Here is a 14,985-nt window from a genome sequence, read left to right as displayed (position 1 = left end):
TCAATGGGATGAAAAGAAGGAAACACGAGTGTTGATTGCGATTTGTGGTAGAAGTAAGGAATATCAAATATACAGTTTGATGTGCTTTTGGATCGCGCCCAGGAATATTTATTTGGTTTCTTTCATTTTTGTTTAAAGTATGCTCGGTGTTCATTAAAGTGAAAGAATTATACGGCATGGTTTCATTTGTGCAATGTGCATGTGTAACCGATTAAAACTGCGTTTTGGCAGCTCCTTTAAACACATCAATAACAGTAACATTTCTATCGATTGCACTTTTGGTCGTTTATTTTGGTGGCTAGTAGCATTGCAAAATGCGAATACGCCCAGGGCCACAATTGACAAATATTTTTCAAAATCCGTTTATATAAATTCCCACGGCAATTTAACAAAAAGTTTTCGACTTCTTCAGGCATCAGTCGCAATGAAATATGCATTTTATTTCATCAAAACTGGGGCGACTGTAATCGCAATTCCTGTTTTGTGCTGCTGGGGGCGCATTTGAGTATTTGTAGTGGTGGCGATGCGGCGAAGAAGAGCAACTTTGCCGAGCACAGGTTGTTGAGCTCAAGAAGAATATGAGGACGACCTGTCAGCCACGTAAGTGAGCACAAAAGCGTGTTAAAAGTGACTTTTGACGGTGTCGTTACTAACTTAGGTGTCTTTCATTTCCACCCTCGTTCGCGTTAATGTGTTTCTTGTCGTCGTTGACACTCTGCGGAGTGTCAACTTGGAGCTACTTGGCGGCTAGCAGCTAAATAGCTAACGAGCGATCAAGTCCATTTTTGTCTCCAAGATCAAATCACGTGGTGAGCGTTGACCGGGTGTGCTTTTGACGACTCAATCTTGCTTGCGTCAACATCGCAAAAAGTTGTGGAAAAATTGTCCAGGGGATATAATCGATAGGTAAAGCGCCGGGGTGTCACTTGTTGACATTAAATGTTTAAGTACGCGTGTAAAAATGACCAATTCGATCAACACGAGGCCAGCATTAACGGAAAGATATTTTAATGATAAAAATATCGTTTTCCTGATTTCAAAGTTGAATTGATTTACAGTGGACCCCCGATATTCGCGGGGGATAATACCAGCAATGTGATTATTTTAGTTGGTTTTATATTTTGATGTATATGTTTAAAATAAATTCTCAATCATACTAAATGAGAATGGATTTTTGGCACACCCCTAACATGCTCCAAAACGGTGGCAGAGTGATACTTTTGTGTAAACAAAGCCCCTCAAATCATTTTAAGATGGCATCTAAATACTCATTTGATTGGAATGAAACACTGTAAGGCACTTTAACATGCGTGACACAAAGTAGGATGAAAACGGTAAATGTGTGAGTTTTTCAGTGTGGAAAAAGCTCAACAGATGCGTGAATGGCAGACGGTGAATGTCCGAGTCTCCGCCCCCTTATTGTCAACCCCACCGAGCGACTGCTTCAAAATGTGCGCTGTTGCGTGGTCACGTAAAGTGATGTGATTGTGCAGCATCCAGCGCCTGACGTCCCCGCCGACCGACAGCCGACCGACCGACAGCCGCCTGACGCCGCTCGTCGGGCGCATGCGTCCGTCGCGATGACGCCGCCTCACCTCGCCGCCATCGCCCTCCTGCTGCTGTGCTGCGCGCCGTGCCGGCCGGAGGACGGTGCGGCGGGCGCCCCCGCCGAGTGGGTCCTGCTGCACGTGGTGAGGGGCCAGGTGGGCGCCGGCAACTACAGCTACCTGCGGCTCAACCACGACGGCGTCGTCATCCTGCACATGCTGAGCCTGACGGGCGATGCCGACCTCTACGTGTCGGACGCCACGCTGCGGCCCAGTTTCGACGCCTACAAGCTGCAGTCGGCCACCTGCGGCCGCGACGCCGTGGCCGTGCCCGCCAACTTTGCCCGGCCGGTGGGCGTGGCCATCTACGGGCACCCGTCGAACCGCCGCAGCGACTTTGAGATGAGGGTCTACCGCGACCCCGTTGCTCCGTCGGACCCCTTCGCCGCCGGCTCCCCGGCCGAGGACGCCCGCTACGCGGAGGCGGACGCCTCCGACCGCCGAGACTTTGATGAGGAGGACTCCATGTTCTGGACCAATCTCATCAGACTTTTGGAAATCATTCTGGAAATCCTCTTTTGAGAACGGTCGCACGTCCTGTCTGGCGCTAGTGACCAAATCAGACTCGCACTCACCACACGCAAGACACATGCACATCAGGGTTATTATAGTTTTTTTTGTAATTTTCAATGTCGTTTTTATTTGGTTTTTTACATTTACTTGGTTTTAATGAGTTTTCAGGGTGGTTCTGGTGGTACCTGGGGTTAAAGCCATGACATGTTTTTTAAAAACTTTTGCCACCTCTGCTTGTGCGCAGCATTTAATAAACGCCATGGGAAAATCATGCTTTCCTATTGGCTGCTGCGAGATGACGTCACTTCTGTGTGATGCTTTCAAACGTCCTTAATCTGGTTAAATAAATATTCTTAAAATCACCCACAAAGACTCATGCATTAAATGAATGAGCAAAGACTAAAACCAAGGAAATTTTTGCGATGATTTATAATTTGTAAACATAAAAAGGAGTTTGTTTTTGTTTAAAAAAAATGCATTTTCGTTATTTTTTTTTATTTTTTTTTTTTTTTAAGAAAAAATGCATTTTCGTTTTTATTTTATTTCGTTAAAGAAAGTTTTTTTGAATTTTGTTTTATCGTTTTCGGAAACTAAAATAACCTTGATGCACATACAAAATACACAAAACATACATGAAGCACAAAAACACAGGTGTCACAAATACAAAATCGCCCTCTCCCTGCACAGACGCACCGTCACCATGGCAACAACATTGCGCATCCGCCACTAGCACGGACAGCGAGCGTTTTCTCACGTAACTTTGATGTCCAGATTCAAATGTGGAGAAATCAAAAAGAAAGAAAAAAAGGGCTATCTTGGAAGCGGAACGTGACGTCGGTGTCGTATTCGCAACAAACGGAAAGCGGAACGTCGACGTCATGCTCAGGCTATTTGTGTTAGCACGTTAGCGCCCTGGTGAGGAAGACGGCGAGTGTCGCTTCCGGCAGTGCCTTCACGTCCACCTTTGCTCGCTAGGGACCTTTTTCAAATTACGTTTTGTTCAATAAATGAAGAAAACAATTTATGTGGGCCGCCTGTTTGTTTTTGCCTTCGCCAAACTATGGAAGCCCATTACCACCTGTTGAAAATATAAACAGGTGGTAATGGGCTTCCACTAGTCGCATGCGTTTGTCAACTAGTGCATGCCTCACTGGTAGCATTCTACGACTGCTGAATAGTCCATGTACTAGTACACACTTGTTACTAGCAAGGCATTTCTTGGGAGCACTAGGACTGTATAACAAAAAAGGGCCAACTACTAGTGTAGTGCTTGATGTCCATGAACTACGGTAGTTTATTCTTTGTTGTCACTCGCAAGACCTTTCACAGCACTAGTAGTATTGTCCATGGTGCACTAGTAAAATTACTAGTGAAGCAAAACTGTACACACGTTGACACATACTACTAGTAAAACTCGAGAAGCACTTGATGTTAACTAGACTTATGTAACAGCACTAGTAGCATTCAGTTGTGGACAAGTCCGTAGTTTTACAAGGAGCGCGCCGCATTGCGACACAGTATCGGGGGAACGGTGAGCAGCAGGCCGCCGTCTGCGGTCAAGTGAGCGCCGGCGCCAGCCGCACGCTATTGATCCTGAGGACGGTCTGCGGCTGCACCATGATCTTCTTGCGCTCGAAGCGGTGGCGCCTCCAGAAGCGGATGTGAACTTTGGGCCACGACTGCGTCTTCTCCACCACGGTGGCCTCCACGCGCACCAGCCCCTTGGCCAGCAGCGGCCGGCCCACCAGCGTGAAGTCGCGCGCCCCCACCAGCAGCACCTTCTCCAGCCGCAGGCGCTCGCCGCACGCCGCCTGCACGTGGTTCTCCAGCAGGATCAGGTCCTCGTCCGTCACCTGTGGGACGCCAAGCCGCAGTTGGATCTTGACGCTGCATAAAACTCCTCAATACATTTCAATGCGGCTCCTTGGCGGCAAAACTAGGAACACGAAAATGGCAGAGAAGGCATAGTTGGGTTTCCAATGCGAAAAGAAAACTGAATGGAAACGCTAGAAATGTGAAAAAGGCCAAAGTTCGCAAAAAAAAGAAGCTGATTAGAGGGTGTGGATTTTGAAGCGTATTGAAAAAAGGAAAATGCTCATTTTGGCTATTGATGGTTAATGGTTTGGCGCAAGACCGGATACACGCCGCACGTTTTGACCAGATATTACGTCATACGTACGTTTGTAGTCCCAAAGCAATGTCGGACGATGGGGTGATGCCACGGACTTACGTGGTTTTACACATCAGTGTCGTTTCCAGGCACTCGCAACCCCATCCCACCCCACCCCACCCCACCCCCAACCGCACGGGCGTCTCAACTCTCTAAAATGCTAAGAACAACTGAGACAGACACACACTACACACTCGCACCCGTCGATGAGAACGCGCAACCGAGGGGCACAAAGGCGGAAGCGCAAGACCTGGGACGCAGCCCACGCGTCGCAAACAGGAAACGGAAACAAAGCTGATGTGTGAAAACCTGGAAGTCCCGCCTCCTCCGTGCCGTGGCATGAGCCTAGCGTTTTGTTCTGGAAAAAGTGTTGGTTAAAAAAAAAACTGTTAGCTCCACACACTTGGCCTGATTATTTCACCATTGTTACAGTATATTTATGGGGGGCGCGAAACTGAAATATTTTTGGAATTAATTAAAGAAGTGAATATTTGGGCAATTTTAGATGCAAAACAGCAAAGAAACGCCACGGTTTACCAAAAATAAAAATAAAGCAAACAAACACGGCGCAGTCGCTTCCTGGTCATCTTCTTCTTTTAAATTACTAATGGAGCATCACATCTCTATGGTGTACAGCGCCACCTACAGCGGCGGAGTCCCCTCGCAATATTCGCAAAAGAATAACATATTGAAACGGGCATAAGTCGCGCGTATGTTGTGCGCATTTTCAGTAAATTCGCTTAAAAATTTCGAAACATTTGGATGGAAACCTGACTTCTGTCCTCATCACCTTCCACTGGCGACCGGCGACGTGCACGACGGCGAAGAGGCGACCGAAGTCGTCTTGCTCGATGAGCCGGTTGACGGCGCTCGTCAGGGCGGCGTGCTGCCGCCGCTGCTCCTCCTCCGGCACCGGCCTCGTCTCCGGCCACGGAGGTCTGGACAGCGAGGTCAGAGGGACCAAGTGGCCGCTAACGGAGCTCTGTGAGCGGCCAACGACGGGAGGAAGGACGCAGGGTCGCGATGTCAACAGGCGCCATGTCCTCCGCAGGGTTGCCATCAGCGCCATCTTTACCGCAAAGTGTGTGTCGACCAGAGACGTTCTCCAGAAGAGGAATGACGTGAAGTGGGCGGACATCTTCACCGTCATCTCTATGTATCGGTCGGGGAAGAAAGTAATTTACTTAAAGAATATATTCTATGCTATATCATCTATATATTACGGATCTGCCAGGTTTTGATACGCTCCAACAGTGTATAGTTGTGTTTTGGTAAGTGGCGGGTAGGGTTGAATCAACGTGTCGTAAATCGGTCGCACCTGTCGCATCGACTTCGGTTCGATGTAATTCACACAAAACAACAACACAAGAAAACAAACAAACGCGTAGCGGACAAATGTCAGAAACACAGAAATGCCAAGTAATTGCCAAAAGATATTAACTATACCCTCGTAAAAAAAAAAGTGTCGTCAGTTAAAACACGTTTATTTTATTATTATTATTATTATTATTTTTGTATTCTAGGGCAGAATAGGATCTCTGTCCATAAATCGGCTTCGGGGCTGCGCATGCGTCGTCCACACGCGTCTCAACAGGAGAGATTCTGCAGATCAGGGGAGGCCAAGTTCGATCATCAAGCCTGCTTTCCATGTCTTCAGCTGAATCTAATGATCAGCTCATCAGTACGCTTTGCAGAAGCCTGATAACGATCCTGGTCATGAATCAGGTGTGTTAGTGGTGAGAAAAATGGAAAACATGCTGGATTGGGGCTCTCGAGGACTGAATTTGGCCACCCCTGCTCTAGATGACCCGTTATTAGTACACAACGAGAATGAAGTAAATGTTACTATAATACATTGTATGGATGCGTTTAATTGTTACTGTTTGGCATCTATCCATCAACATCGGAAAAAGTATGGATTGGGCATTGGTTGCACGCTTAAAACAAACAAACGAACAAAAACACGTTTGCCCAACACAAAATATTGCACAAAATAAAATCATGTTCATGCTGGTGAAACGTGATGGCGTGCAAGCAAAGTCTGTATACATTATTATGTAACCAACACTCTTTTTTTCAGTGAGTATGGTCCTGGATGTTTTTTTTTCTCCACTGCATCCACCCATCCATCTATTCATCCAGTTTCCGCGGTCCTTGAACGCACCGTCAGCCGAGCTGCCTCCCCTCCATTTTGTGTCGCTCGTTGGCTGGCTTCGTTTTCCGGGCTTGAAGTCTGCGGCTTGAGAAAGAAAGCGCATTAGCCCAACCAGCAAAGCGAGATGGCTCCGCGAATGCGTCAACGGTGCGCTTGAAACTTTTCCGCTTCACAGACAAACTGTCGAAAAGTCTCCCCGGAAAGTTAGAATCCATCGCCGCCTCCGAAAAGGAGGAAAACGACGAGTCGTCGCCCAAAGTTGTCGCTGCTGGCCGCTGACGACTGAAAGTAAACAGCTACATGCTAATGCTTAGCATTTAGCTGCACTTTAGCTTCGGGGCTAACCTGCTCGCTGAAGGACTACGGACGATTAGCCCCTCGAGCTAACTGCCTCTGGCCGTGGAGCGAGAAGCTTTGCGGGGCGTCGTTAGCCGGCTAACCTGGGTGTTGGTCTTTTTTCCCTCCTTGCCAGCGGCCTGTTGTTAAAAAATTGCCCTCCGCCTGGAACCGAAGGAAGGATTTGCCACAACGACACTTTTTCCCGTTCACGTTGTTTTTGGCGACGTCGCCTTACCGCCTCTTTGTCGAGTTTGGGTGAGTAAACTGGAGCTTAGTTTTTACAGCTGACTTGAAGCTAACCGTCGTCCTACCTCGGTGTTTAACCTGCTTAAAATGTGTTGAATCCACATAATGAAAGTGTAACATTTATATGATGAAACATTTGGCCTCCAGCTGTGATTTGGCGTTAATAATGTAACAGTTGCTGCTTGTGTGCTGGGAGACACATAGCACGACCCGGGGGCCCTCCAAGTTGGCCGGAAAAGAACACAGAAACTCGGCCACTCGTACCCCTGACCCATCAGGCCCAGGACGTCCTTTGCTTGTCTTTTTGATCTCCAATGAGGCCATGAGTGACAGATTTGGGCTCAAAGTTCGGCAGGTTGGCTGAACGTGACACTAGAACAACTTCCGTGTGTCTTTGATCCCTGCCGCCTCTCGTTTGGCCTGCAGGGGGCGACACGCAGGCTCGTTGACTTGTGTCAACATCGGTTTAGTAAACCGATGAAGAAGTACATCTATACTTTGATGTACGGTTTTGTCACTGATCTGAATATATGACTGGATAGCCGAAAGGCCAAGACTTTTGAAGCCGCGAGGCCGCCATATTGCTCCTCCCAAGAAACGTTTCTCAGCATACGATCCTATACATTTACAGTATCGAAATTGGAGAACATTTGAGACAGCAGGATTTATGATGTTTTAATTTGTTAAACATAAACATGAGGACTTTATACATTTGACAACTTGCCTTAAATCCATGTATAAATGATATGCTTAATGATGTAAACAGGAGGAAGCATCTATATTATTATTTATTAAAGAATCATACTTGTAATTCAACGAAAGATGCCTTTGCCGAATCTAATATTGGGATCCAAGGAACGGAGTGATAAAAGAAAAGAGGGTCTTCAAAGCAGCACATACCGTGGACCGTGGCGTCCACTTATTTATTACTTGCTAAAAAATAGTGACCACCCCGCCGCAACCACCCCGCCCCTGGCCCTATACTAACTGCCTACGAGCTATATATGTCTAATCTGTAGTATACCGTATAGTTTATACAGTAGTCTGCTCGCGAGATGGGAGGAGCAAGATGGCCGCCCTGTGGCTTCAACGGCTTGCACGGGCGCGTATGGGCTAACCAGTCATATATTCAGATCAGTGGATTTAGTGACTAAGCTTGTGACTTGATGTACTTGCATGTCAAGTCAATTTCTTCCATTTTTATGTAGTCTTAATAATGTGAATAATTAGATAATCGCAATCATATCAATTAGTCATTTTAATAATGTCTTAAAGTGACCACATTACTCTAAATGTCAGTAGAACAGCTGCAGTTATTCCCGCATGGGTCCACTCTGTCAAGTCAAGTTGACAAATTGCCACAGTTGAATTCATGCTGTGTACAGTTATGAAGAAAGCTCAAAGTGGATAGCATAGAGATCGCCTTCTCGCTCGTCCCTCTTCCTCTCCTAGACTCGTCGACCAATTTTCTGCTTGAGCGAGTGCGTTGCTCCGCATTCGCCAGCTCGCTCGGCCGGATTCCACAGCGAGCAACAAGAAGAAGAAGAAGGAAAAAAAACCTGTTTGGGGAGATGAGACCTGAGTGTAGTCAGTCAGTCGTCATGTCACATGTTGCAGCACAGGAAAAACTCATTTGTGGTCCTCTAAAACAGCGCCTGTGAGCCAATGTTTGGGGGAGGAGGGGGCAGGGGGCTGCAGGAAAAGCCAAATGATGAAGAAAAAAAAAAAGGGTCAGTAATGGTTGGAAAAATACAGCACCAAAAAAAAAGTGCAGCAAATGCCGTTTGAACATGACGTTCTTCTTCGATGCAATGTCAATTTGAATGCAATTGTTAATGTTCAGCCCCAGACTGTGGAATGTTCCGCATCCAATTTCTTTTATGATTTTCTCTTAGGCGTGGGAGCAGAGGGACTGAGGTACAGCGCCCTTAAAGAAGAAGAAAAAGTGCCAACAGAGGGACAGGATGCCTATTCCTCCCCCTCCTCCGCCCCCTCCGGGCCCCCCGCCTCCCCCCACCTTTCATGCGGTGAGTCAGCTCTCAGACCGACGTTGGTCCCGTCCCCTCCAAGTCTTGTAACCTGTGACGGTCCCCCTTTTTCGGCAGGCCAACACCACCCCTCCCAAGCTGAGCTCGTCGGAGACCAAAGGGAGGGGGGCCCTGCTGTCCGACATCCACAAGGGAGCCAGGCTGAAGAAAGTGGGCGCGGTCAACGACCGCAGCGCCCCCGTTATTGAGAGTGAGCAACAATCCACACAAAAGTCTTTATTTGGATTATTTTGCCGGTTGTGGCCTCATAAAAGTGATACATTTCTCAACTGAATCCAACCAATACACTTTGTAACGGTAAAACTTTTTTTCATGGAGCTTGATAAAAGCTGTTTTAAAGTCATCGCGATATCGCTCAGCTCCATCAGGAAGGATTTTTCACGTTACAAAAATGTCCACTGGTGCGCGCTTTCCCCCACACAGTCATTGAGCATGCAGACAAATGTTCTACCGGCAGTTGCAGCGTCCGCTGCTGCTCCGCTTCCCAAATGCTTCTACAGTCCGGTCCCATTCGTTTCTAACGGCTGATTCCTTCCCGTCTGAGCCCCGTCGACTTTGTCTTTTGACAGAATCGGGAGGAGGTCACGGAGGGGGTCACGGAGGAGGAGGCGGTCCAATGGGAATGGGGGGCCTCTTCCAAGGAGGTGTGCCAAAGCTGCGACCAGCTGGAGGTAAAAATCGGAAGAAGAAAAATGTCATTACGTGGTGTTCGTTTGTGTTGATCCATTTTCAAGTATATATATATTTTAAATCTATCGTGGGAAGCAGGGCTGGGTATCGATTCAATTTCGATTCACAAGAGTTCGGTACGATTCAATTGAGTTTTTTCCCAATTTGATTCGATTCATTTCAACTGAATCCGATATTGATTAATTATGGAACACCAATTGTTCTTAAATATCAAGGATATGATAAAAACTGCACAAACACTAAATTCCAAATTTTAAATTACATTTTGCGGAGGCAGTAACTAGTTAAATCAAACATTGACATCAGCAAGGATGAGATGAAAATATTTTCATAATTCTAATTCAATAATTGTAAATCTAAATTTAAAAGATTCTGAATTGTCTTAGTGCAATAAGTCAGGTCTTTCGTAAATGTTAGAAAATACTTTTAAATTAATTTGAACAGTAACTTTCAATAAAACAGTAAGATACAAAAAAAATGGCCTTTAAAATTCTATTTTCTTATGAATTTATGGGAAAAAGATGAAAATAATCAATTCATGGTTTTATGAATCGATATTGGCTTGAAAAGGAAAATCCATTTGATATCAATTATTTTATTTATTATTTTTTACCCAGCCGTAAGTAGAAGTACTCACGGTTGAGGTCAATCAATACATAACATTCGGGCAGCTGTGCGCGAGAAATGAGTAATTCACGATTTTATGAATCGATATATCAGGCTCAAAAAAGTCAAATCGATTTGATATTGATTATTCAATATCCATTTTTTCCCCCCAGCCCCAATGGGAAGTAAGAGTATGTATACATTTGAACAAATCAACCAGAAAAAGTTGTTAACCAGTTAATGTCCTCCAGTGTTGAACTGTGTTTCCTGGCCGTAACGTTTGTGACCCGCGTCCCGCAGATGGTTCATCAGGCGGCTCGGTGGGCAGGTCCGCCCTGAGGCCGCCGGGGTCCCGACCGTCGGCGCCTCGCCCTCCGTCGGGTCGCTCGGCATCGCCGTCTCCGCCGGAGCACCAACGCTCCCACCGGCCCTCGCTGCCCGACATCACCCGCCCGCCCAACGCCAGCGGCGGCGGCGGCTCCTCCTCGGGCGGTGGCATGAAGCACAGCACGTCGGCCCCGCCCCCTCCGCCACCCTTCAACCGGGGCGGCCGCGGCAACGCTCCGGCCACGCCCAACCTGAAGGTGTCGGCTCCCTCGTCCTCGGCGCAGAAGCCCCTGCCGCCCACGCCCAACCGAGGCCCCGCTCCTTCCAACGCCCTCAAGAACGCGCTGTCTTCCAGCCGGCCCCCCACCGGCGGCTCCTCGGCGCCGCCCCCTCCGCCGCCCTACAGGATGCACACGTCGCTCCCCAATGGGCCGGCCCAGACGGACGGGGGCGGTGCCCCGGAGCTGCCGCAGAGGCACAACTCGCTGACCAAAAAGCACACGGCGCAGGGGCGCAACCACGCCCCGCCCCCGCCGCCATCTTTGTCGCCGTCCCTGCAGGTCAGCCGACCGCCGCCCCCTGCCAGGGAGCCGCCGGGGCGCAGAGCAGGTAACGAATGCGAAAACACAATTCAGCATTCACCTAATATGCTATGTTACAAATAGCTTTATGTTGCTACGCCTCAAAACCACCTCGTGTGACAGGAAGAGTAGTGCTAGTATAAAAAAAAAAGTAGTGGCACTAGTAGCATGATACTAGAAGTAATGAACATAGTTGTGCAAGATGTAGTAGAAGTAGGAGCAGCGGCAACATTAGTAGAAGGAGAGCTGGGAATTGATTCTAATTTCCTCAATTCAATTTCGATTCACAAGAGTTCAGTTCAGTTCGATTCGATTTTAATTATGAATTTGATTTATTTATGTATTAATTCTACCCAGCCCTAAGTAGAAGTACTCGTGGTTGAGGTTAATCAATACATAACATTTGGGCAGCTGTGCGCTAGAAATGAGTGATTCGCGACAGGGAAAATTTCACCCAATGCCAGTTAATTATTTCCTGCTCTGTCCGGCTGTTACCGATAAGTTCATGTTTTTATGTTTAAGATAGTCTTTTAGAAATATTTAACGTTAATGCTTCAAAGAATAAATCACTCACAATATTATTATTTATTTCACAGTGACATTTTCATGCGAAGACCACAATGCAAGGACCCAAAAGATTAAAAATGTCACTCAGCCGTCTCATTTCGCATATTCAATCGATACGAGTGACGTCATTTTCTCCCAATATGATAAGAAGACGTAACGATGGAAGTAGTTGCCGTACGGGCGCTCGTATCATTGGCAGGAGAGGTCGTTGGTAGCTGGAAAAGTGTTTGAGGTTTAGAAGTAAGAACAGTGGCGTGGAAGAAGCTATGCTATCTGTTAGCGTGTCAGCTAACCGCAAACGCCCGCTTGGCCAATAGCATCAGCTGCAGTCGAACCTTTTCAAACATTGAAGGCGTTCAACATTTGCGCGCTGGATGGAATGTTGTGTACAAGTTTCAACCGGTCGCCGTGTTGTTTTTGTTCGACGCCAGGGCGCCAAAGTTGCCTCACCTCTTCGATAGATCACTTGCCAACATTCCTTTGATGTTAAAATGACATCAAACATATTTTTATGTTGCCAGAAATTATTTTATGATTAAAACAAATGTTGAGGCATTTTTTATTTTCATTGTGAGGCTAATGACAAATGGCGCCTTAGCATTTCTCATCAAGTGTGTTGTTGCCCCCCCCACCTCATTGCGTGCCTCATGCCCCAGCCCCCCAGGCGCCGCTTTCCAGCGCCCGCAACGGCAACCGCGACGCCCCAGCGCCGCCTCCGCCATACCGCGGCCACAGCTCCACCCCGTCCGAGCCCGCCGGCCGGGGGGCCAAGCCGCCGCCACCGCCCTCCTTCTCGTTATTGTCCTCCTCGTCCCGCACACCCGCCGGACCCCCGCCGCCGCCCCCGCCCATTCGGAACGGACACTCCGCAGTCTCCGCCCCCTCCAAGTCCATCTTGGGTGAGTCCTCGCCCTCCTGCAGTTAGCATAGCTTAGCAGCATGCTAAAAGGTTGCATGTAGTGATGTCACTTATCGAATAGTTTTAGAATCGATTCATCGACTCATCTGATTTATTTGAATGTTTTACAATAACAATTCCCCCCCGATTGCAGTCTGGGAAAACAATGACCGAATCGATGACTCGATTATTAAAATCGTCGATTAATTTGATAATCGATTACTTGTGGATTAATCAATGACTTTTGCCAGCTCTAGTTGCATGGAAGCAACGTCTGCCTTTGTCTTCCTCCTTTAGACGATTTTGAATCCAAGTTCAACTTTCACCCCATGGAGGACCTTCCTCCTCCGGAGGAGTATCGCCATTTCAACAAGGTCTACCCCAGCAAAAGTGGCAAGGGTAAGCAGAGCTGCGCGCTGCTATAACGCAACACCGCAGACTGTCGTTTATCAGCACGTCTTTCACTGACATGTCAAATGTTCGGGTGTGTCTTTCTGTGTGTACATGCGTGTCCCTGCGTCCATATTAATTTGTCTTTTATTATGGCCGTGAGTGTGACTTCCTGTTTTTTTTTTTTCTTCTTCTTCTTCTTCCCCTGCCAGGCATTTTGCGAGGAGCCCCTCCTGCGCCTCCGGTGGGAAGGTGAACGCACCTCCAAGCTCAGCACTTGAACTCATCAGCCGAGCGTCTGGTCTGTTCTGGTGTGATACGGGAATGACGAGGTCCACGCACACACTCACACGCACGCACGCACGCACACACACAAAGCACCAGCCATGTGGATTTGGCGAGAAGAGAAGACGCCTCATGAGACTTTTTGACCTTTGCGTTTGGTAAATGTTTGAGGACCAAAAAAAGAAAGAAAAAAGTCCACAAGCGTCCACAACTGCACATTCCCGTTTTTTTATACACTTTTTTTTTCCTTTGTCGGGTGCCAGCATTGATCTTGTGGGACACGCATGATCATGCATGAATGTGGGCTCTCTTCTTCTTCTTCTTCTTCTTTTTTTTTTCCTCTTGATTTTGTTGAAGTTGCTCCGGGTGCGCTTGGAATGACTACATCTGTGTGCCAAAGGGCGGGTGGAGCTTAAATGAAGCCGGTCCAAAAGTCCATTGATTGACATCTGCTTGTTGAGTGAGCTTCACATTCCGAGGGGTTTTTTTTGGGGTGAGGGTGTCAATTCCCGTTTGAATTTCTGTTTTCATGTTGCACAGCGACCAGCAGAAGACGCACGACGCCCGTTTTTGCACTTGTACGATCGGGACATTGGTCACGACTGTGTAATCATAATTTGTAACAACATCAGAGCCAGCGCCGAGCTTTTGAAAAACGGCGTTGACCGCGCCGCCCCGTCAGCTGACCGTAAACGGAGATCTTTTTTGGGGATGGCGGGAGGCGGGGAAGATGGCGTCCATCGGCCAGGAAGTGACCATCAGCTGCTTTTACTATGCAAGAATTTGTACAGGTCGTAGTTGCTAGCAGCTAACAAGAAGAAAGAAACACTAAAGTGCCAGAGCATGTAGAGAACGGAGCGTCTTTTTTTTCTTTCTTTCTTTCTTTTGCTTCACTTTAAATCATCATTAAGCTTAAAAAGAAAAAAGAAAACAATTCAGTTGTGAATCGACAAGATGAAAAAAACACTTTGAGATGCAGCGCCACCTGCTGCTCGTCAGTTGCCTTACACATGTCTTGTCCCATAACGGTACCTGTGCTATTTTTATTTTTTTAAACTATATTGGAGTCTATTTGCAAATGTATATTTCCACCATAATCCTAGCTACTATTGATCTATTTTTGTGCTGTACAAAGAGTGTAATATAGCAAAGTTCTAACGAGGAGCTGCGCGCGCACAGATGACATCATCATCATCATCATCATCAGGGTCATGCCAGTGTCACGTTTGCCGCCTCACGGTTTTTCCTGTTAATCAGCCATCTTTTTATCACTTGAAAAGGTTTTCAATAAATATCTTCCTGTTTGGGGAAAAAGGGGACCAAAGGAGTTCAAGTCTCCTTTTTGATTCCTCTTCAATTAAATGTCTCACAACAGCATATCGCTTTAAAGAAAGACCTACACTCTAAAAATTAGAGAATTAATTGTTGAACTTTAACCAACTTAATAAAATTGCTTCAAGTGGTTAATCCAAAGTGATATATTGAGTTTGATTTATTATGAGTTCATTAAATGTATGCAATTGTATTGAGAACTATTGCTATTATTTTAGAAAGGTGGTTAAA

General features: G+C 47.0%; 3 protein-coding genes across 3 annotated transcripts; 2 read left to right on the top strand and 1 right to left on the bottom strand.

The window, feature by feature from the left end:
• Positions 1-508: 508 nt before the first annotated feature.
• c8h6orf120 (chromosome 8 C6orf120 homolog) lies at positions 509-3,144 on the top strand. Its single transcript, XM_086083653.1, has 2 exons — positions 509-600; positions 1,494-3,144. Exon 2 carries the CDS (start codon positions 1,581-1,583, stop codon positions 2,127-2,129), a length of 549 nt encoding a protein of 182 aa, XP_085939779.1. The 5' UTR covers positions 509-600; positions 1,494-1,580; the 3' UTR covers positions 2,130-3,144.
• Positions 3,145-3,384: 240 nt separating this feature from the next.
• On the bottom strand, positions 3,385-5,561 carry mrpl21 (mitochondrial ribosomal protein L21). The gene is made up of 2 exons (XM_086083651.1): positions 5,081-5,561; positions 3,385-3,973 (listed from the first exon to the last, which is right to left on the bottom strand). The coding sequence occupies exons 1-2, from the start codon at positions 5,438-5,440 to the stop codon at positions 3,677-3,679; spliced, it is 657 nt and encodes a 218-aa protein (XP_085939777.1). The 5' UTR covers positions 5,441-5,561; the 3' UTR covers positions 3,385-3,676.
• A 603-nt stretch (positions 5,562-6,164) lies between these two features.
• On the top strand, positions 6,165-14,889 carry wipf2a (WAS/WASL interacting protein family, member 2a). Its single transcript, XM_086082392.1, has 8 exons — positions 6,165-7,039; positions 8,926-9,057; positions 9,136-9,268; positions 9,648-9,749; positions 10,675-11,310; positions 12,506-12,748; positions 13,045-13,146; positions 13,350-14,889. Exons 2-8 carry the CDS (start codon positions 8,995-8,997, stop codon positions 13,391-13,393), a joined length of 1,323 nt encoding a protein of 440 aa, XP_085938518.1. The 5' UTR covers positions 6,165-7,039; positions 8,926-8,994; the 3' UTR covers positions 13,394-14,889.
• Positions 14,890-14,985: the final 96 nt, after the last annotated feature.

The sequence above is a fragment of the Leptonotus elevatus genome, chromosome 8 (assembly GCF_054856555.1).
Source record: "Leptonotus elevatus isolate MCC_2025b chromosome 8, RoL_Lele_1.0, whole genome shotgun sequence".
Taxonomy (NCBI): domain Eukaryota; kingdom Metazoa; phylum Chordata; class Actinopteri; order Syngnathiformes; family Syngnathidae; genus Leptonotus; species Leptonotus elevatus.
Note: the sequence above shows the minus strand (reverse complement) of the source record. Positions and strands in the feature narration are given on the sequence as shown.

What these genes read in the sequence shown, in the direction of transcription:
- wipf2a (XM_086082392.1), top strand. Translation starts at nt 8,995, where the DNA reads ATGCCTATTCCTCCCCCTCCTCCGCCCCCTCCGGGCCCCCCGCCTCCC. An exon ending in AAAGCTGCGACCAGCTGGAG is followed by an intron (nt 9,750 to 10,674) that starts GTAAAAATCGGA and finishes CGCGTCCCGCAG; the next exon opens with ATGGTTCATCAGGCGGCTCG. An exon ending in GCCGCCGGGGCGCAGAGCAG is followed by an intron (nt 11,311 to 12,505) that starts GTAACGAATGCG and finishes CTCATGCCCCAG; the next exon opens with CCCCCCAGGCGCCGCTTTCC.
- c8h6orf120 (XM_086083653.1), top strand. Translation starts at nt 1,581, where the DNA reads ATGACGCCGCCTCACCTCGCCGCCATCGCCCTCCTGCTGCTGTGCTGC.
- mrpl21 (XM_086083651.1), bottom strand. Translation starts at nt 5,440, where the DNA reads ATGACGGTGAAGATGTCCGCCCACTTCACGTCATTCCTCTTCTGGAGA. An exon ending in TCGCCGGTCGCCAGTGGAAG is followed by an intron (nt 3,974 to 5,080) that starts GTGATGAGGACA and finishes GGCGTCCCACAG; the next exon opens with GTGACGGACGAGGACCTGAT.